At 38.3% G+C, this 19,557-nt stretch overlaps 6 protein-coding genes across 12 annotated transcripts; 2 read left to right on the top strand and 4 right to left on the bottom strand.

Annotated features, from left to right (window-relative positions):
* Nucleotides 1-212: 212 nt before the first annotated feature.
* Nucleotides 213-2,032, top strand: LOC117635379 (F-box/LRR-repeat protein At3g58900-like). The gene is made up of 3 exons (XM_034369710.1): nt 213-1,241; nt 1,433-1,615; nt 1,775-2,032. The coding sequence occupies exons 1-3, from the start codon at nt 213-215 to the stop codon at nt 2,030-2,032; spliced, it is 1,470 nt and encodes a 489-aa protein (XP_034225601.1).
* A 212-nt stretch (nt 2,033-2,244) lies between these two features.
* Nucleotides 2,245-6,644, bottom strand: LOC117634423 (ABC transporter B family member 29, chloroplastic). 2 transcript variants are annotated; one of them, XM_034368527.1, is made up of 10 exons: nt 5,979-6,644; nt 5,795-5,881; nt 5,580-5,687; nt 5,165-5,431; nt 4,714-4,797; nt 4,026-4,242; nt 3,753-3,847; nt 3,088-3,275; nt 2,813-2,942; nt 2,245-2,586 (listed from the first exon to the last, which is right to left on the bottom strand). In XM_034368527.1, the coding sequence occupies exons 1-10, from the start codon at nt 6,591-6,593 to the stop codon at nt 2,431-2,433; spliced, it is 1,947 nt and encodes a 648-aa protein (XP_034224418.1). In that variant the 5' UTR covers nt 6,594-6,644; the 3' UTR covers nt 2,245-2,430. The 2 variants fall into 2 exon arrangements, with proteins under 2 accessions (XP_034224418.1, XP_034224419.1); XM_034368528.1 differs by having other exon boundaries at nt 2,391-2,586; nt 3,762-3,847; nt 5,979-6,593.
* A 362-nt stretch (nt 6,645-7,006) lies between these two features.
* LOC117635567 lies at nt 7,007-8,235 on the bottom strand. The gene is made up of 2 exons (XM_034369870.1): nt 8,010-8,235; nt 7,007-7,426 (listed from the first exon to the last, which is right to left on the bottom strand). The coding sequence occupies exons 1-2, from the start codon at nt 8,154-8,156 to the stop codon at nt 7,277-7,279; spliced, it is 297 nt and encodes a 98-aa protein (XP_034225761.1). The 5' UTR covers nt 8,157-8,235; the 3' UTR covers nt 7,007-7,276.
* Nucleotides 8,236-8,726: 491 nt separating this feature from the next.
* Nucleotides 8,727-13,345, bottom strand: LOC117634684 (signal recognition particle 54 kDa protein, chloroplastic). The gene is made up of 15 exons (XM_034368871.1): nt 13,114-13,345; nt 12,858-12,993; nt 12,651-12,718; nt 12,473-12,574; nt 12,197-12,349; nt 11,999-12,076; nt 11,772-11,897; nt 11,550-11,652; nt 10,981-11,081; nt 10,182-10,319; nt 9,935-10,078; nt 9,632-9,707; nt 9,432-9,517; nt 9,171-9,296; nt 8,727-9,022 (listed from the first exon to the last, which is right to left on the bottom strand). The coding sequence occupies exons 1-15, from the start codon at nt 13,294-13,296 to the stop codon at nt 8,918-8,920; spliced, it is 1,725 nt and encodes a 574-aa protein (XP_034224762.1). The 5' UTR covers nt 13,297-13,345; the 3' UTR covers nt 8,727-8,917.
* Nucleotides 13,346-13,463: 118 nt separating this feature from the next.
* Nucleotides 13,464-15,918, top strand: LOC117634683 (putative pentatricopeptide repeat-containing protein At3g11460, mitochondrial). The gene has a single exon (XM_034368869.1). The coding sequence runs from the start codon at nt 13,560-13,562 to the stop codon at nt 15,378-15,380; it is 1,821 nt and encodes a 606-aa protein (XP_034224760.1). The 5' UTR covers nt 13,464-13,559; the 3' UTR covers nt 15,381-15,918.
* A 70-nt stretch (nt 15,919-15,988) lies between these two features.
* On the bottom strand, nt 15,989-18,801 carry LOC117634499 (4'-phosphopantetheinyl transferase gsp). 6 transcript variants are annotated; one of them, XM_034368637.1, is made up of 9 exons: nt 18,632-18,801; nt 18,325-18,506; nt 18,054-18,249; nt 17,895-17,957; nt 17,660-17,761; nt 17,378-17,533; nt 16,836-16,955; nt 16,419-16,545; nt 15,989-16,306 (listed from the first exon to the last, which is right to left on the bottom strand). In XM_034368637.1, the coding sequence occupies exons 2-9, from the start codon at nt 18,432-18,434 to the stop codon at nt 16,194-16,196; spliced, it is 987 nt and encodes a 328-aa protein (XP_034224528.1). In that variant the 5' UTR covers nt 18,435-18,506; nt 18,632-18,801; the 3' UTR covers nt 15,989-16,193. The 6 variants fall into 6 exon arrangements, with proteins under 6 accessions (XP_034224528.1, XP_034224527.1, XP_034224533.1 ...); XM_034368636.1 differs by having other exon boundaries at nt 18,325-18,455; XM_034368642.1 differs by having other exon boundaries at nt 16,419-16,475; nt 18,325-18,455.
* Between the last annotated feature and the right edge of the window lie 756 nt (nt 18,802-19,557).

The raw sequence follows: 19,557 nt of genomic DNA, 5'->3' as shown, positions 1-19,557 counted from the left end.
ATACATGAATGGTATGTGCCCCTATCAAGGCTACTCCTCTGAGTTTATTTGGGTTCATTTCTTAATTTCTTTTGGTTAGTGTATAGATGTATATAAATACAAAATTAAATATAAATATAATTGATGATTTAGTACTCAATCCGGTAACTCTACAATTTCCCTTATAGCTAGACTGAAACCAACATTTCTTACAAAAGCAAAAAAGACTCCCGATGGAACCCAAGAGCAAGCTAATGGCAACTGCAAGTAGGCCAGGTCAAGCACGAATGCATGCTAAGAGTAGAAGGGTAGACATATTTAGTCATCTTCCCGACGAAGTTGCCCTTCGCATTCTTTGCCGCCTTTCTATAAAAGACCTCACTTGTTTCGGCTGTGTGTCTAAAAGATGTAGACAACTCTACCTGTTGTCTCCATTATTGCATTTTGATGAATTTCCCAAGGCAAATACATTGACGTGTGGTAAAAGGCTGAAATTGTTGAACTGTTTGGATAGGTATTTGGTTCACCGTGGGGATAATAAGATAATGAAGTTTAGTGTTTGTTGGGCTCGCCATCGATTACCTGCTGATGAGGCTACGCAATGCTTCTGTGATGAGTATTATAGAATCATGACATGGATCCACAATGCAGTAAGGTGTAAAGTGCAAGTTCTTGATCTTGAGATCTCTATGTTTGAGGACATGGCATTTCCATCTTGTGTCTTTCCTTGTGAATCTTTGGTGCATCTATCGTTGGACATGAAGTGTAGGATTGAAGTGCCCTCCACTTTTTTCTCTAATCTCCAGTACTTGGACTTGAGCAAGGTTAATATAGTAGATGAGGGGTTCTTCAAATGGATCTCGTGTTCTTGCAAAGTCATTAAGGAGTTAAACCTTCACCAAGTTTATGGGCCAAAAAATGTCACCATCGAAAGCTGGTCTTTGGAATCATTTTCTCTTGAGTGTCACAAGCTGATTGACATCTGCCACCTCAACATCTCCGGTGAGAAACTTGAAGAAATATTCATAGACTGGGAATTTGCTACCCCTAATGATAAATCATTAAGTATATTTGCCCCGAATCTGGAAAAGTTTTATTGGTTCGGGAATTTTGTGTGCAACCCAAGTCTGGGAAACCCTGGATGTTTAAAAGAAGTGGGGATTTTTCTGGATCCTGAAGCAGATGACTATAAGTATGTATTTGATGATGTTTACACTTCATCCGAGGTTAACTTTCTTAATCTAAATGAAGAGACCATTAAGGTAAAGTGAACCCTTCATACATTTCATTATTGTTTTAAAAATTATGGATGCCATTGCCTTTACATTAAGAAAAGTTGCAGGAGCTAGAATGAAAACTCTTCTTCTTTTCTTTTCTTTTTTTAAGTTTTTGTTCAATAGAATTGAAAAGTAAATTGTGAAGCATGATGTTGTGTGCCTTTATAACATTGCAGGCTCTGTTTAGGGATGGATCCATGCCGGCTCCATTTGAAAATATTCGCCATTTGCGTGTTCATATTAGGAGCTTTATTAATGACCTAGTACCAGCAATGGTCTTTCTTTTTTCTGGACTGCATAACTTGTATACCTTATACATAAAGTCTAGCCCGCCTTTAGTCGAGCCCGAATCTAATAATGTAAGTTAAGACTTAAAAGTGTATGTTGTTTCTCAGTCTCTCTCTTACGCTTTGTTTTGTCATATTAATCAAGACCTTGTTAAAGCAATTGGACTCTATATTTTGGTAGTTCTTAACTTTTTTTTGTTGGAAATTTTCAATGTCTTCTTGCTTTTCCAGGCATCTGGGTTTGTTATGGGACACTGGAGCATGCAAAACCTTGCTTTCATTAAACAGCTGAAGGAGGTTACGATAGAGCTTTCGCATGGATCTAATGGAGTTGAGTTTGCAATGTATATGCTTGCGCATGCTCAGAATTTGGAGAAGATGGTCATAATTCATTTGCCAAAGCAATATGTTAGGAGGAAGATAAAGAAAAGCAAGAATATTTCGAAGGCAAAAATTGTTTTCAAGGAAAGAAATAGAGATCTGGTTTGATATTTTCCAGAATTTGTGTTATGTTGTGTGTATGTTATAATATCAAAGTCTTAGGATGTTGGGATTTCTATTGAATGAGAGTAATGCACCTTTTGCGAGTTGTTGGTTGTCTAAATTTTATCTTATGTGCTGCTTGTCAGTATTAGTATGAAGTCTGGTACCGCTGTCTTTGATTTGGTTCAGTGTTTAAACTAATATAATTGATGTTTTGCTTTCTTAATTTTCCTTGCCTTGTAGTACGGATTAAGACCAATTTCTCTTACAAGCTCAAGTAAATGGCTACTACCAGTTGTGAAGGCGGAGAAGGTTGTAATGATAGTAACTTTTCATATCTAGGTTATTTTGGAACAATTTTGATAAAATAAACAAATTCACACTATTTATCTACATGTATGCCGCTACTGTTTGCCATGGCAATCAAACGACGAGCCCCATGCCATATGCTGACCACCCAAAAGACTCGAGCGGGTTACCTCTTCAAGTTTTCCGGCATCTAAACAAAACACTCGTTTAGCCATCAGAATCGTTTCCAACCGATGAGCAATCACCAGGACCTGTTAATAAGCACAATATCTGATTCATTTAGACACTCAACATAATTTTGCAAGTGTAAAATGCAAAAGCTATTTTTCACAAACCAAGCCAAGATCTGATTCATTAAAATGTATTCATTCAAGATCTAGATAAAAGATTGTACTATCAGTTAACAAAATTAGAAAGTTGTAAGACGGGACAGGAACAGAGGGCAAACCAAACAGATAGGACGTGCTCCATCCTTACCGTGTGATTTTCCATCAAGCGCTGGACAGCTTGTCTAACTAACAACTCAGACCTGCTATCTAAAGCAGAAGTAGCTTCATCCAAAATCAATATAGAAGAATTCTGATAGAGTGCCCTTGCAATGGCTAGTCTGTATTAGAGGAGAGCAAACAGAGAAGTTGATTAGCAAACTTAACATGTAGTTAATCACCATATGACGTGCATGAGTTTTTCTTTTCCCAGGCCGGACCTAACAATCATGCTAAATACCAATGTTAGGATCAGGGATGCTTCACCTTTGCTTCTGACCTCCACTCAAACTTGAGCCTCTTGGTCCTATGTTGGTTTTGTATCCATCTGGGAGATTTCTGATAAATTCATCTGCATTTGCAGTTCGTGCTGCATCCTCTACCATTTCCATGTTAATTTTTGCCAACAGATCCCTGTACCCAATATTTTCAGCAACTGTTCCTGAAAAAAGTGTCTAATACATACAAAGTTACCAACTTAATATTATGATTTGGACAACAAATAAAATATTATAAAAGATTTATTAAAAATAAAGAAGAAAGAAACTGTATTTCCAGAGTCATGAGTCTCTTTCAGACATTTTAGTTAACTGGTGTTCACATCATACCCTTAAAATAAACTCTCAAGTCTTAACCATACGTCCATGTTATTATACAAAAGAACAGTCTCCTAAACTTCATAACTTTTTCAAGTAGTCTTTGGAGTGCAAAATACAGTCCAATACTAGTTGAACTTACCAACTTATCATTTTGCAATCTCGTGCATAACAATATTATATGTAACACATATAGAGCAGATCAAACAACTCCAAATTCAAATAGCACAAACAACCTGAGGTAACTGACAAACTTTATATGAGTATGGAAGTAGAGTTAAGGTCTTGTGTTTTAGCGCATGTAGTAAAATTTTATACCAAAAGATATAATCATACGTCACTCACTATATCCTGGGAAACCAGGCCAACACATCTCCTCAAGCTTGTTAACTTCACACTCTGGATGTTGTGGTTATCAATAAGTATACAACCTGTAAAAATGGAAAATCCAATAAGCAGCCTCAACAAAAAAAATTCATATTCCAAAATTGAACAACAAAGAGTTGAGAAATTTTGCAGAATTCCCTTGGGCATTAGAGGAAAGAGGTGGGAGTGGGATAGTGGTTTCCCTGGTTTTGGAAAAAGCTACATCTTTATTGAAGAGCTCACCAGATAAAGGATCATAAAGCCGAAGAAGTAGTTTTACAAGGGTTGTCTTTCCTCCTCCAGAGGGCCCGACAACAGCAACTGTCTCTCCAGCTTTAATATGCAGATTCAATCCATTCAAAACATAAGCCATATTGTCCCCGTATTTAAATGATACATCACAAAATTTGACCTCTCCTGTAACTTGGTCTAAATCAACAGCATCCAGTTTCTCCTTTATCTGTGTTCAAGAATAAATTGATAGATGCCAAAGCAACATGAATAATAACTACATTGAATGATCACAACATTGAGTTATAATAAAGTAGCACGAAGCATCTTGTCAAGGGCACAAAAGAATGATTAGTATAATTATACCCAATGAGCATTATTATTAATTGCACTATGCTGACCTCAAAACTAAATAATGTAGAACTAAATTTGGCTTCCTCTGTTCAGAAATTTATTAGCAACCATCCTATTCTCTCTTTTAAGTAACTCCTTTTACTTCAGAAAGATTAACTCAAAATTAAATAATGTAGAACTAAATTTTACAAATAAATATATATGTGTGAGTGTGTGTGTGTGTGTGTGTGTGTGCACGCGCGCGCGTGTGTGTGCGTGTGTGTGTGCACATTAAGGATTGAAATACAGAGACCAATATACCATAATTTAGCGTTGATTTCTTCTATTCAGGGAAAAAAAAAATTACCATTGGTTTGAACCTAGTAAGTTCAAACAAGCGTTCAATAGCCGGTTCTCCTTGCTTCAACTCATTGTATGCTTTTCCAACACCCTGCGTGATTCTTTACATTCAGATTGATAACTTAAGACAGCTCCTCAATAGCTGACAATAATAATAACACACACAATGATTAGCAAATACACTTCAGACAACTACTGGAATAAGTTATTGAGAGACTGCTGAAACTATTTTCATCTCATAAATAGCACAAAGCAGAGTAAGTTGGTAGTATACTAGTATCTACTGAATTTCAAGAAGGTGAGGTCAAGGTCATTAAATAATGCTCTGAAATACTAAGAAACCTAAAAAGGCAACTTCCAGTTACACACTAACCATGTTAAGAAAATCTATCAAATATGACAAAAACCCACAAACAAAGTTAAGAAGGGTAGAGGTTCTTCATATCACAGAATATTACCTGAATTGGCTCAATCAGAAAAATCAACGCTGTTACAAATGAAGCCATGCCACCGCTGTCGAAAGAACTACTAGAAAACACCAGTGAACCAGCACACAACATAAACAACACCCCAAAATATATAATCTGCACGATCTGAGGAATAAGCGCCTTCATTTTCTTCTTTTCCAAATGTGCAGAGAGGTCATCGTGAGCAAGCTTCCTAAACCTAGCATACTCACACAATTCTGCATTGTTTGCTTTCACAAAAAGAATTGCTGGGAGGACCTACAGGACGATAACATATGAGAAATAAACACAATCAGCCAGTTAATGACAAAGAAAGTCCAGCAAAATGTTAATGCGAGACACAGAGTGGAGCACTCATTGGAAAGATACAACAGAGAGGGCAGGTAAATTGAGACATAACATATACCTCATTGAGATAAGCAGAGAGAGCAGCAATGCTAAGATGGGCCTTGTTAGATATCTTACGGAGTTTACCGCCAAGTCTGATGATGATAAGAGCCATACATGGAATCACCTACCCATAAACCAAAACACAAAACACAATAAGACACACCCTCAACCAAGTCCAAGAGCATAATCAGTAGCTTTAGGTGCACAAAAGATAAAGCATAACTTCCTCACCACAGCTGAAATCAAAGATAGCAAAGGGCTGATAGCCAACATCTGAGCAGCCATAGCTAACAGCTGCAAAGCACTGGGGACAGTGGTCTGCCATTCACAAACCCAATCAAAACAACATAATCAATCAACACACTAACAGTCGCTCTGGCAACACAATCAATCAAAACTTGAAGACTTTACTCACATTGAGAAGAGCAAACACAGTGTCAGCGATATCAGAGGCCTCAGCAGTGATCCTATAAGCAATATCTCCGCTCAAAACACCGCCATAACCTTCGAAGAACTCTAAGTCCCTCTCCAGAACCTTCTCGAACACGGCAGCCCGAACCCGATACACAGCGTTCAACGCCGCGTCCCAGAGAAACGCTTGCTGCCAATACACAGCAACAAGCCTCGCGAGGACCAATACCCCCACGGCCAAGCCCTCATTTTTCAATGTGATGGGGTCCAAATTTTCGATAAAGGTGGAGAATTTGCCGATTTTGGGTACGGTTTTGGAGAGAGAGTAGACAGAGACGAGGCTGCAGAGCCAGCCTAAGAGGATTGGCTTGTGTTGGGAGAGAATGTAGGGTTTGAGAGAAGTGAGAGAATGGAGAGTCTGAGAAAAAGGGAGGTCGTTTTGGGGTTTTGGGGTGGCGGGAAGAAGAGAGGGGACGTTGGTGGAATTATGGGATTTGTGGAGGGAGGGCTTCAGAGAATGTTTAGGTTTTGGGAGAGTGGGAAAGGGGTGAAGGGGCTTGTGTTTGAGGTAGAGGGAGCGCGGTGGAGATGGAGGAGGGTTCAGAGAAATCAGAGACATTTTTGGGCATTTTTCTTTTCCCCTGGAAAATGATTGGTTTCAGAGTTTCATTTTCAGCTTCAAACTTAACAAGTCCAGAATAATAACTGTGATTAATTATAAAAGTAATTATGTAAAAAAATCAGTGTTTGACTAATAAAATACCACAAGATGAGTTTTATGTGAATAGGTTAAAGTTTGTGAACAAAATTGTTTTGTTAATGAAGTTTAGGTTTAGGGAACATTATGAATCTGTATAGTGTAATTAAACAGTGAGACTGTTATCCCATGATTAAAAGCGATGAACAAAATTATCCTCGGAAAAAAATGATAGAATATTAATAGCGTTAATACGAGATTCACACCAATCAACGATTATCAGCTACCAATGCATAACACTAGTACCAATCTTGTGATTATGGCCCAAACCAGAATAGAGGAAACTGAATTTTATTCAATCTTAGAAACGCAAGAAAAGGAACATTGTATTAGATTACATGTTTCCTTACAGAATTCATACATGTATCGTTGACAGAGAAGAGGGCATTGTTCGCCAAAATCTACATCAAATTCATCAGCAGCAGTATTTCCATATGGGCATGCATGACATTACAAAAGGAGAAGGAAAAACTTAAAAACAACAGAAGCAAATGGGGGAGGGGGATGCAAAATTTGGCATTGCTTCTATTGTCTGGCCGCTGAGTTCATTTCTCTCTCAATTTCTTGGTTATGGCAAAAATTGCCCCTGCCAGAGCCACGATCACCGCCGAGACTATAACGCTTTTCTTGAGAGTCTGGATTGCATCTTTCTTCTCCTGGTCCTTTTTCTTCTTATCTTCAGCCTCTATTTGTTCCTGTAAAATAGGCATTGCAACATGATTAGTAACATGAGAGGCACATAAGAACAACAGGGTTTCAAGCATTTTCATGAAATTCCATTGTTAAAAATGTTTATATTAGCTTGACTTGAGATACATTATTACAAGGTTCTCTAACAACTTCTTCTATAGGATTCAATGGTTTCTTTTACATTGTATCAGAGCTTCAATCCCCATCTCCCATTTCATCTTAGGGCAGCGATTTTCACACTCTTGCTTTGTAAACGTGCTCTCTTCCCCCTTATTTTCATGTTTTCTTTTTCTGATCTTTATATCTACGCAATATTAAAGCATTTTGCCTGCAAAAAAAGTATATATGAAAGCATTCTTCCCTCCCCTGCTTCATCTTAGGGTAGCTATTTTCACACTCCTCCCTTCTTTTTTATGTTTTTCATATCTTTGTATCCATATGTAATAGCTCAAGTATTTTGGACACTTTTTATTCCATCCCATGCTGGTTTAGAAGTGATATACTTGCTTTTCAGCGCCATGAAATATGTATTCAAGTTTTATATAGACAAATCGAGACAGGGTTAGAGTTGAAGAAAAAAAATATCACCTTAATCTCCTTGGAGGTAGCTACTAGAGATGGCCCACTGTCTTCTTCAAAATTCTTGTTCTTGCCTGGATTCAATTCTAAATCCACATTAGCAGCAGGAAATTTCGAATCTCCAGTGCCTGCATCTGTTTGCTTTGGGCTTGCCATTTTTCAGCAGACGGAAAACTTGCTTTGAGTTTCAAAGTTAAGAGTTTTTGCTTTCTTTGCTTTTCTTTCCAAAGGAGGGAGATAGAGAGATATCATAACCAAAAAGAGAAGGGGGCACGTGTCAGTACCTTTTTTCATTGATAAGCACGTGTCAGTACCTTTTTCATTGGTAACACGTGTCAATATTTAAGTAACTCTTCTATGGGTCTTTAAGTAGCTATTTTCTTGTTCTGTCATCAACTGCCCGACAAAACCATCGGTGACTCATTCTGGGCCTATCCATATTTAGGGGGTGAGGGACAAGTCTACATCTCACTATTGAAGCTTGTGCCCGTTGCTTAGTTAGGATATGTCGGGAAATACATCCCAAAACCCTCGGACCCAAAAAGAAAGTAAGAACCAATTTCTCCAATATCTATTCATTTGGAATTAAGATTGTGTTGATGCATTATGGACTCCACATACATTAATGGCCGATTTAGGCAACGAACCGTAGCATAATCGCTAAGATTTAAGAATTATGAAAAAGTAGCTACCATAAGGCAATGGTTCGTCCCGTCTCCAGGAATGATGCATGAATTTCTCATTAATACAAAAATAGATTGCGTACAGAAAAGTGAATATACAATGTGCTTGATACACTATTGCAGGAGCATCAACTTCACAAAGTTAAACTTGTGTAGTTGTACCCAAAGATATCTAACAATAACATATCTAGAGTACGCAACTCATTGACCTGAAATCCCCCTTGCTGTCATCACTCAGTTCCCACCCCCGAAACCACGAGGACTGGGCCGAGATGCCGAGCCAACAAACTGCCTCTTTGAATCAGTTCGTCGTTTCCGTCTTGCAGTCCCTGGAGGAGCCTGATACGAGAATCCAAACCATAAAACATTGATAAACAAGCATCTCCCAAGCAAAGTTTATAACAATTGGAAAAACTAAAAAGCAGGGACATAGTTCATTAGCATGCATATAGATTACAGAGCAGAAGTTGAATGGAAAATACGGCACCTTTTGTTCATTTTTTAGGGATTCCTCAAGATTGTTCAGTGCAGGAATAGATCCCCCTTCCATTACACCCATTAGATTCTTCATTCGAACTCGCATTTGGAAGAGTTGAGCAACAAGTTGGCTCACCTAATATTCACATCATTAAGGGCATATGGTTAAATGTAGCAGCTAATTTTATATTGTTACTCAACATATAAAACCCTTCTTTTCAGGGAAGCTAATACAATGACAACATGTCAAACATAGATAGCCACTTCAAACCTGCTGCTCTGTTTTCCCAGACTCTTGAGCAATTCTTTTTCGCCTGGTGACAGATTCTGCCAACAACTCTGGCTGCTCCTTTTCCTCTGTGAGCAAAGATGAAAATCAGAAAGCCAAATATAATCCACAATGCACCAGGAAGCAACTTTAAAGTATCATCACTAAATGGCAGATTCAATCAATAAAAAATAATAAGAGACCAGGGGTCATTGCTTCAATCATTGCTTCCATTATCTTTAAACTCTTCTCTGCTTCTCGAATTTGTGCAGGAGTAACCTGTTCATTAGGTAAATGAGAAAGTTCAAAGAATTAAATACAACCAAAAAAAGGAACTTGCTGGATCTCAACAACTATTAAATTTTCAGGTTCATAAGTAAACATGGAGAATGGCACCACAAGAGCAGTTCTTAAAACACCCCTTCAAGGTATGCCACAACAGACATAAAAGCCAGAGAACCTATCAGAAAAATAATGCAGGAAAATGGGAAAACAAACTTTCATACCTTCCCCATACCAGGGATCATTCCAAGAACACGAGTCATGGAACCCATGCGTGCGACAGCACGAGTTTGCTTTAGGAAATCATTGAAGTCAAACTTTGCACTCATTATCTTCTTTTGCAATTCTTCAGCATCTTCTTGGCGCATCTATATTGACAACTCAATTATAACTATGTTTAATATAAATATTTAGGGAATCTATAGTGAAAATTACAAACCAAAAAACAAAAAAGAATGAAAAAGAACTTACAACTTCTTGTGCCTTCTCCACAAATGAGAGAACGTCTCCCATTCCTAATATGCGTCCCGCCATACGATCTGGGTAAAATGGCTCAAGGTCCTCCATCCGCTCTCCTCGCCCGACAAGTTTGATTGGCTTTCCTGATACCTGTCATTAACTCATTATTAGGAAAACAATAATATAAAAATATTTTCGGTAGCTTCACTATTTTAGCAAGAAGAGATACTTCAACAGTTAACAAAACTCCTTATGAAAAAGAATTGCCACCAAGAAACATCAAATGACTCTAGTCACACTTCTTCAACAGTAACTCAATAATTGTCACCAAGAAAGAAACCCACAATGAGCCAATGACTGCAGTAATACTATCTCTCATCACTCAAATTTACAAAACAACTCCAGAAGACATCTCCATCTTGATCAAAGGATCTGAACAACCTCCACTGGAGCAACTTTATGATGGCATATCAAAACGCAACATTATGTACTCTGAATGCTAAAGAGGAATGCACATATTATATCTTGTTCAAATATTGTTACACTCCACGAACAATATTGAAAATAAAATTCATGACAAATTATACAAAACTAAATATCATAAGTGATTCTTCCTCTAGAAAGAGTTAACTGTCTCTTCTCTTGAGATTAGAGTTAATTTTCTCAACGCTTGATATTTTCAAATCATGATTCTGCTATACGATAAATCAATTACTCTTAGTATTGCATTCCCCTGATATTTAATGATGAAGAAATGGGGCAGAACAAATGAGATTACTATGACAAATAAGTAATGCAACAACAGCCAAACCTCTTTAACACTCAAAGCTGCTCCACCTCTGGAATCCCCATCTAGCTTGGTTAAAATAGCTCCAGTAATCCCAATCTCTAAGTTGAATGTTGTGACTAAAGCTGCAAAACTCAAAGAAGATAGTCAGCCTATTTCTACAAGTATTCATAATTCTCTTTGTGACATGGTTATATTACACTTTCTGAACATCAATAACTGGAATTGTGCTGGTTGTGTATTTTGAGGTTTTGAACGCACGAAGATCATCAAATGGGATGCAAATTGTTAACAATATGGTTCAAATCAACGAATGTGGCTACAAAACTCATAATTTAATTTGGATAGGTGTGAATTTGTTTTTTGTTTTTTTTAATCTCGAACATTAAGTGCAATTAATTGCCTATGTGGAACTCTTATGTGTACATGATATTGCAGATAGATCATACACAGCAACACGTCCTAATTTTGCTTCTATATCCAATTTTGCAGCAATAACGGAAGAAAGGAAAAGAAGATAGAATATGTATAATTTGGGTGATTAAACTTTAGAGTATTAAAAACTCAAAAAATTGAATGATAAGTCTGAACACCTGCAGCTTCTTGGCCAGTCATTGCATCCACAACAAGCAAAACTTCTGTGGGGTTCAATACCCGCTTAACTTCTTTCAACTCATCCATCATTCCTTTGTCTATCTGTTAAATAAAAGAAAACAAAACAAAAAGAAACCCCAGCCAAAAGTTAACACAACCAGTAGACTTTCGCAAGACATCATATCAGAATTACCTAATAATCACATGTGTAGAAGAATTACCTGAAGCCTTCCAGCAGTATCCATTATTACTACATCTATGTTCTTCTTTTTGGCCTCCGCCAAACCTTGCCTAGCTATTTCTGAGGGTTTAGTGTCAGTCCCTGCTGTATATACTGGCACCTTTACCTGTTACAAGCTATGAATTTAACATAAGAATGAACACATACCAAAATAAAAATAAAATGAAAATGTAATCGGCCACTTTGTTGACAACGAAAATTCAATACCTGGTCACCTAAAATAACAAGTTGGTCAATGGCAGCAGGTCTGTATACATCACCAGCAATCAGCATAGAACTCTTCCCCTGTGATTGGTGTATGTCATGGGGTCAGAAAAAGGAAAATAGAAACAAAAAAGTAAACTACATAGAGCTCCAATGCATATATTAATGAACAAGGAATGAGGAATGCTTGTGGAAATGCACCTGTTTCTTAAAGTAATAAGCCAACTTTGCACATACGGTTGTCTTCCCGACTCCTTGTAAACCAGCCAATAAAATAACACTGGGGGCAGATTTTGCAAAAACAAGTTCAGACACCTCTCCGCCCATCAGTTTCACTAGCTCATCATTCACAATCTGAAAGAAGCACCAACTGAGTATCATAATTCATTAGAAGTCAACACTCAACAGAGACTACCTAGCTTTCCACTGAAGCGAGCAAGAGAATTCTATCTTCGTATAGCGTGAGAAACTAATTACCTTGACCAATTGCTGATCTGGTTTCACTCCTCGAGTAACCCCAACACCAACAGCCTGATCACTGACAGCTTGCACAAACCTTCTTACAACAGGAAGGCTCACCTATTAACACAGCAGGAAAATGTAAATAAACCACCTTGCCATACACATAGAAATCAAAATCCAAAAGACCACTCACATCTGCTTCCAAAAGAGCCCTCCTTATTTCTCTCATAGGCTCCACAATATTCTCCTTGGTCAAAACCTCTGTAGCACAAAATACAGCAATCAATGTGAGCATACTATGGAATTTCAAATGCTTCCAAAAAAACTAATAAAAATCCCCACTTGATACTAGACAATTTGATTAAAACATAGAAGAAGAAAAGGGGAAAAGAAGCAAAACCTTCGCCTTTGAGCTTGTTCCAAGCCGATTCGAGGCCACTTGTCAATTGGCCAAACATTTCAGCTCTCACAATGCCCCGCAACTCTTTTCTCGTAATCGTCACTTGCTTGGAATTCACCCAACCCCATATCTCTCTCTATCAACAATTTTGAGCAAAAGTATGAAACTTTCAGTGCTATATTTAAATTCTTTTCCTACGTTTTCTCGGGAACCAAACAGAAAAGAAAGCGAAACCCCTTTGAGGCTTTGAACTTACAGTGAACAAGTTTCGAGAAGTGAGCCAAGCAGGAGTGCGTGAAGCAGTCCAAGAAGAGCCCAGCTTAGCAGTCGAGCTCCTCGCCGCGTACTTCGAATCGTAGAAGCCTCTGTTCGTGGACACAGAATGCGACGTCGTTGAGAAATGGCGGGAAGCAACGGTCGAGAAATGTACGGCCTCCATCGCCGTTAAGATATTTCTTTTCCAGTTTTCCGGACCAAAGCTGATACTTGCTCTATCCAGCCTATTATCCGCTTGTCTGGTTTGCTTAGGTGCTTCGCGTACCACCGCATTATCATAGACCCTCCAATTTCACGGAACAAATTTATAAATTTGCCCTCCAATTACCGCGGTAACTCCCGCGAGGGAGTTTTCGGTAATTTCTTATTTCGATTTTGTAGCAAAACGCACCGTCTCTCCCTCTACCGCCATGACCACCACCCATAATGGCCCAACCCAGTACTCCATGGAACACTCGCTTACGAGAGCTATCGAAGCAATGTCTGTTCTTCGAAGCCCTCACTGTTTACCGCCAAATGCTCCGCCATGGCCACTCACCTAACGCTTTCACTTTCCCCTTCGCTCTCAAATCCTGCGCAGCCCTCTCGCTCCCTTTGGCCGGTTCCCTGCTCCATTGCCACGTCGTCAAAACCGGCTGCGAGCCCGAACCATTTGTGCAAACTTCATTAATTTCTATGTACTGTAAGTGTTGCTTGGTCGACGATGCACATAGGGTGTTCGATGAAAATCCCCACTCGAGAAAGCTAACTGTTTGCTACAACGCTTTGATATCTGGGCACACTTCAAATTCGAAATTTTCTGATGCGGTTTCGTTGTTTCGTCGGATGAGGGCGGCGGGTGTGGAGGTTAATTCGGTTACGATGTTGGGTTTGGTTCCGGGGTGCGCGGCTCCGGTGCACCTGGGTCTCGGGATGTGCTTTCATGGTTGTAGTGTTAAGTGTGGCTTTGACGTTGATTTGTCTGTGACGAATTGTTTGCTGACAATGTACGTGAAGTGTGGGTCGGTTGATCATGCAAGGAAGCTGTTTGATGCAATGCCTGAGAAGGGTTTGATTACTTGGAATGCGATGATTTCTGGGTACGCGCAGAATGGGCTTGCTACTCATGTCTTGAACTTGTACAAGGAGATGGAATCTTGTGGTGTTAGTCCTGACCCCGTGACACTAGTTGGTGTTCTTTCGTCTTGCACTCACATTGGTGCACACGGTGTTGGACGCGAGGTAGAACGACGGATAGAGTCGTGTGGATTTGTTTCCAACCCGTATTTGAACAATGCTCTGGTTAATATGTATGCTAGGTGTGGTAATTTGGTGAAGGCTCATGCTATTTTCGATGCCATGCCTGAGAAAAGCTTAGTTTCTTGGACAGCAATTATAGGCGGATATGGGTTGCATGGACATGGAGAGATTGCATCGGAGCTCTTTAATAAAATGATTATGACTGGAATTAGACCAGACAAAGCAGTGTTTGTGACCATTTTGTCTGCCTGTAGCCACGCGGGATTGACGGATAAGGGGCTAGAGTATTTCGCTGCAATGGAGAAAAGATGTGGGTTGCACCCTGGTCCAGAGCATTACTCTTGCATGGTAGATCTTTTAGGCCGCGCAGGTCGACTCCAGGAAGCCAAGGAACTAATTAAGTCAATGCCGATAAAGCCTGATGGTGCAGTATGGGGTGCCCTCTTGGGTGCTTGTAAAATACATAAAAATGTAGAGATAGCAGAGTTAGCTTTTGAACATGTCATTGAGCTTGAACCAACCAATATTGGTTACTATGTGTTGTTGTCGAATATATACTCCGATGCAGAGAATCTAGAGGGGGTTCTAAAGGTTCGAGTTATGATGAGGGAGAGGAAGCTCAAGAAGGAGCCAGGGTGTAGCTATGTTGAATGTAAAGGAAGAGTTCATGTTTTCTTGGCTGGGGATAAAACCCACTGTCAGACAGAAGAAATATACAAAATGTTGGAAGAATTAGAAACTTTAGTGAAGGAACCTGGTCGAGGAAGAAACGAAGAACAACTCATTGGTGCTAATGTTCACAGTGAAAAATTGGCAGTTGCATTCGCGCTCTTAAACACCGGACCGGGGACCGAGATCATAGTGATAAAGAACTTGAGGGTATGTGGGGACTGTCACTTGTTTATAAAGTTGGTTAGCAAGATTGTGGATCGCCAGTTTGTTGTCAGAGATGCAACTCGTTTTCATCATTTCAGGAATGGGGTCTGTTCTTGTAAAGACTACTGGTGATACCCCTTTCACAGCTATCTCTGAATCAACAAGCTTTGGTTAAAAAGTTATTCCAAACTGTTCCCAGCATGCTTCTGATTGTGCATTGCATCCAGATTGGTTCAAGTTTCCGAAAGTTTGAATTGGAAAGGACATCTTGGGTTCAAAATCTTGAGATAGCTTCAAGGTCCGTCGATACGTATTGGATTTTTGGTTATTGAAGACACAATGCCAAGGACAAGGGTTACAAGTTTCCTGCAAGTGATGAGCAAAATCCATTTTGACATCCCCGTCCCAATTTAATGTGTTCATGGATTTTCTGTGTAACAATACATTGATTCAAAGTACAATAAAGAGAATCACTGGCAAGGTTACTTTCCTACCATGCCAGTGGGGCAAGACATAGTTAAACGTTTCTAGGTGATTCTTTTATAAGAAGCCCAAAAAATCATGTCATTAGGGTAGAATTTTACTCTTCAATGAGGAGAAAAAGATATTTTTATGTAATTTGCAGACTTAAAATAACTTATAATTCATACTTTCTGAGTTCTAGAGGCAAGACTAACCCTTAGTTTGTACAGATATCTGTTTTATGAATGTTGTCAGTAAATAATCTTCCAAGTGGTCAATTAAAAATAAAGTAAATTATTTATATTTCTTAAAAAAAAAATATATTGGTTTCCAACATACAAAGTCACAAACAATGAAGAAGGGCCATGGGGGCACTGTTCAGAGAAAGAATTTTGCCTTTCAATGGCTTAAATATGACATGATTGGAATTTTCAGTTTCGGACATAAGTTCCAATTGAATAATAGAATTACTTATAAAAACTACTAACAATTCAATCCGCCTATTGGTAAAACCGCATCAGTTCCTGTAACACATTCATCTTCAACAAATGGAATCGTTCTCCACACTGTCAATTTCATGGGAGCATTTCCTTTCTCTGCAAGTAGTTTAATATATATTGTGATTTTTTTTTTTCCCACTACTTTCATTTTCATCCAGAATAATAATCTTTGATTAAATAAAAAGAAAAAGAAAGACAAGACTCTCACCTCCGACGGCTTTACGTTTTTCCATGCAAATGGCAGCATAATGAGAGCCAGCCAACTCTAGAAGCGAAAATTGCCAATTGGTTGTGAGGCTCATGGGACCAAGAGATTCAACACTTATTTCAGATATCTAACAAAAAAAAAAAATCAGAGGCTCAAACATCTTTAAAAAATGTAAATTGTATATTACGAGTTATGGTCAATATTTTAGACCAGAAGTAATTTTTGCATAAGCAATAGTATACCATAATATCTCTACACCACGGCTCATAATACCTGCTCATAATCTTGTAGCCAAAGGAATAGCATGCTAAACAGCTATGTTCAATTGTGGACTCTATATCACATGAATTATGAGTTTGATACCTAGGAAGCCTCCACATGTTGCAATAAAATTTTTGTTTTCCGTCTCTGACATACCTCAGACTCTATGTCCCCAGAAAGATGACGGCCTCTCTTAGCTGCATCCCTCACTCGAATGGTAAAGGTCTTAAACGGTGCAGAAGAGAAGCCCTTCCCCAGTGCTTTCACATATGCCTCCTGGAAATGAGATCCATGGCAATAAGAAAAAGCTTGAGAAAAACATAACCTACACGTAACTCTCAAAATTCAATTAAGCAGAGTTATGCGTTTTTAGTATATTCTTGAGTTCGCATTGAAGTTTATTGATCCTTATTTTCAAATGTTTTTCATTAATCATCCCCACTACTTCTACTTTACATATGATACCTATAAGTGCTTTCAAGAGTTGCTTTCCCTTGTCTAATCTCTATGGAATTTTTTTTTGGACAACTATACAAACAAAAGCTTATGGCAAAAATTAATAGTGTAATGCTAACAGATTACACAACTACCCATGTATACCCAGCAGAATGTACCATTTTAATCAAGTAAAAGAAAATGTGTGCAACTCTGAAAAATAGAAGTTGATGCATTATCATTGTTCAAGTAGTTTCACAGACCTTGAGAGTCCATAATTTTATAAACTGTTGACGCTGAATTTCAATGTCCGAAATAGAAGTTAAATGTTCCACTTCATGAGAAGAAAAGTACCGTCGAGCAAAAGCTAAGATATGGTTCTTCAACTTCCGTTGCTTATCTTCCACATCCATACCAATCTAAAATAATTAGAGGAAATCTCGTAAGTTCAACAATTTTTTACATATATACTCATAGACACTCTAATATAATCCAAAGACTAAATCCAATATATCCGTGGCCCCTTGAATACTCGCAATACTTACTGGTGAATCCACAGTTACTCCACAAGCTATCAAGGAAGACGTGTGTGAGATGTTGAAATGCAATGGTGGTGGCTGCCAGTCATCTGCAATTTGCCACTCTACCTAGAATAAGAAGATTAAAATGTGGACAAAAAAAAAGCCGAAAAAACACAATGGTAAGAAAAATCAACCAAGTAAATGGGAGCATAGAAACAATTTTCTCGAGACATCAATGGGTAAGAAAAAAGAAGCATACCTCAGGCTTCCCATGATTGTTCTTTTTAAACTTTAAGGATCTTGGATCTACTCGATGGTTTGTCTGATCTAGTATGAAACAGCAATGTTTAGAACATTCACAATAACCACATAAACAACATGAGTTGTCATTTTTTTAAAGCAAAATGAAAGGACCTACATATCTAGAAATGGTAGTCCGAACCAATGCCCGGGCAAGCAAGGCTCTTTTCTTGAGCTCCTCTCCACGCATACCCAAAACATTGTCTTTCTCAGACGGCGACAAAAGCTCAGAGTACCAATTCAAAAGGCTTTCACTCTTCACCTCCTCAGGTAAAACATACCACAAATGACTTTCCCTACAAAACCCATCATTTCTAAGAAGAAAATCTTTCATTTTAATTAAACAAAGCATTCAATGGTATTGAATAATTTGTGTGGTAAATACATACATTCGAGATGGAAGTTGAACTGGTAGCAGAGGTGAATGAGCAGCGCAAAAATTGCTATGGAGGCCATGAATATTCATTCTCAAAAACGCTCTGCGTCTGAATAAAAACATGCATACTACCAATCTGTGACACTGTAACCAAATTTGGATAATGGACAGAATCACGATTTAATTATTAACAGACTGAAAAACAAAGCAAAATAAAAACTGGGTAACCTCTCAAGCAAGCAGTGAGCTTTCCTGGTTTATACGAGCAAAAGAAGAATTGCTTTGAGAATTGAGAGAAAGAAGAAACGAGGAGAGAGTACCTTGGATTCTTTGAAATGTTGTGAGGCTGCTTATTAAACAACGAACTTGCTCCGACGGCTCCGACGATGAAAGCAGAGACGGAGAAGGTGGAAAAGTTTGGAACTTTGCAGGTTGGGTTTTGGGCTCGACGGGCTTTATGACACAAAATATGGAGCTGGGCTATCTTGAACCCAAGTCACCTCCAACTTTTCCTTTGTAAGTTATGGATGCACACGTGACATTTATATGCCAAACACATAAGCAAAGAAGTGGGCCCCACTGTGCCACATAAAGAGGAATTAACAGAGTTTTTCACGGAGTTGGGAATGGGTAAAGTGAGACACCAAGTTGGATTTTAGGGGGTAAAGTGAGTCATTTAAAGTTTCAGAGGATAAAATAAGACTAAGATAGAGTTTCAAGGGACAAATCAATAATTAAGCCTTAAATGAATATGTAAAACCCTTTTTTTTTTCTTTTTTTTTTCTTATACAAGTGGAGATTAGAAGAGCAGCAAGAGTGAATGCTCTTAACCACATAAGATACCAAATCTCTTGCACCTCACAAATTTTAAAAACTATTCACGGGTTGAAAATAAGACGTTACTGGCCCTAAAAAGTCGTCATGCGTGCCTTCCTCTGTAAAAACTTAAAGAGAAGTGCAGAATGACTTTTGTAGTAGGGGTGGGCGCAGTCTGGTTCTCACCTCAAACCGAAATCGGAACTAGTATTATTTAATCGGTCTGGTTTAGGCAAAAAAAATTTCAAAAACCAGCCGGTTCCAGTCCAGTTCTGACTGGTTCCGATTTTGAACCATATTATTAATTTATTTATTTTTAAAAAAGAATTCAAAAAAAATATTTTTAAAAAATATTGTTTATAAAAAAATTTATAATAAATAACTTATTTTTTTGGCTTAAAAATTAACAAATAATCCAATTCATACATTT

Source organism: Prunus dulcis, chromosome 7 (genome assembly GCF_902201215.1).
Source record: "Prunus dulcis chromosome 7, ALMONDv2, whole genome shotgun sequence".
Taxonomy (NCBI): Eukaryota; Viridiplantae; Streptophyta; class Magnoliopsida; order Rosales; family Rosaceae; genus Prunus; species Prunus dulcis.
The sequence above is the reverse complement of the archived record's forward strand: the minus strand, read 5'-3'. Positions and strand labels throughout refer to the sequence as shown.

Coding starts and splice junctions, on each gene's coding strand:
- LOC117635567 (XM_034369870.1), bottom strand. CDS start 8,156: ATGGCAAGCCCAAAGCAAACAGATGCAGGCACTGGAGATTCGAAATTT. Junction 7,427..8,009: donor CTACCTCCAAGGAGATTAAG/GTGATATTTTTT, acceptor CCTATTTTACAG/GAACAAATAGAGGCTGAAGA.
- LOC117634683 (XM_034368869.1), top strand. CDS start 13,560: ATGGCCCAACCCAGTACTCCATGGAACACTCGCTTACGAGAGCTATCG.
- LOC117635379 (XM_034369710.1), top strand. CDS start 213: ATGGAACCCAAGAGCAAGCTAATGGCAACTGCAAGTAGGCCAGGTCAA. Junction 1,242..1,432: donor TAAATGAAGAGACCATTAAG/GTAAAGTGAACC, acceptor ATAACATTGCAG/GCTCTGTTTAGGGATGGATC. Junction 1,616..1,774: donor TCGAGCCCGAATCTAATAAT/GTAAGTTAAGAC, acceptor TTGCTTTTCCAG/GCATCTGGGTTTGTTATGGG.
- LOC117634684 (XM_034368871.1), bottom strand. CDS start 13,296: ATGGAGGCCGTACATTTCTCGACCGTTGCTTCCCGCCATTTCTCAACG. Junction 12,575..12,650: donor GGGCTCTTTTGGAAGCAGAT/GTGAGTGGTCTT, acceptor CTGTGTTAATAG/GTGAGCCTTCCTGTTGTAAG. Junction 10,079..10,181: donor TGGAGAAGGCACAAGAAGTT/GTAAGTTCTTTT, acceptor TTGTCAATATAG/ATGCGCCAAGAAGATGCTGA.
- LOC117634499 (XM_034368637.1), bottom strand. CDS start 18,434: ATGTTTTTATTCAGACGCAGAGCGTTTTTGAGAATGAATATTCATGGC. Junction 17,958..18,053: donor GGACTACCATTTCTAGATAT/GTAGGTCCTTTC, acceptor ATACTAGATCAG/ACAAACCATCGAGTAGATCC. Junction 16,956..17,377: donor TAAAATTATGGACTCTCAAG/GTCTGTGAAACT, acceptor TCTCATTTCCAG/GAGGCATATGTGAAAGCACT.
- LOC117634423 (XM_034368527.1), bottom strand. CDS start 6,593: ATGTCTCTGATTTCTCTGAACCCTCCTCCATCTCCACCGCGCTCCCTC. Junction 5,432..5,579: donor TCTCTGCTTATCTCAATGAG/GTATATGTTATG, acceptor ATCGTCCTGTAG/GTCCTCCCAGCAATTCTTTT. Junction 3,276..3,752: donor CCCAGGATATAGTGAGTGAC/GTATGATTATAT, acceptor TGTATGTATTAG/ACACTTTTTTCAGGAACAGT.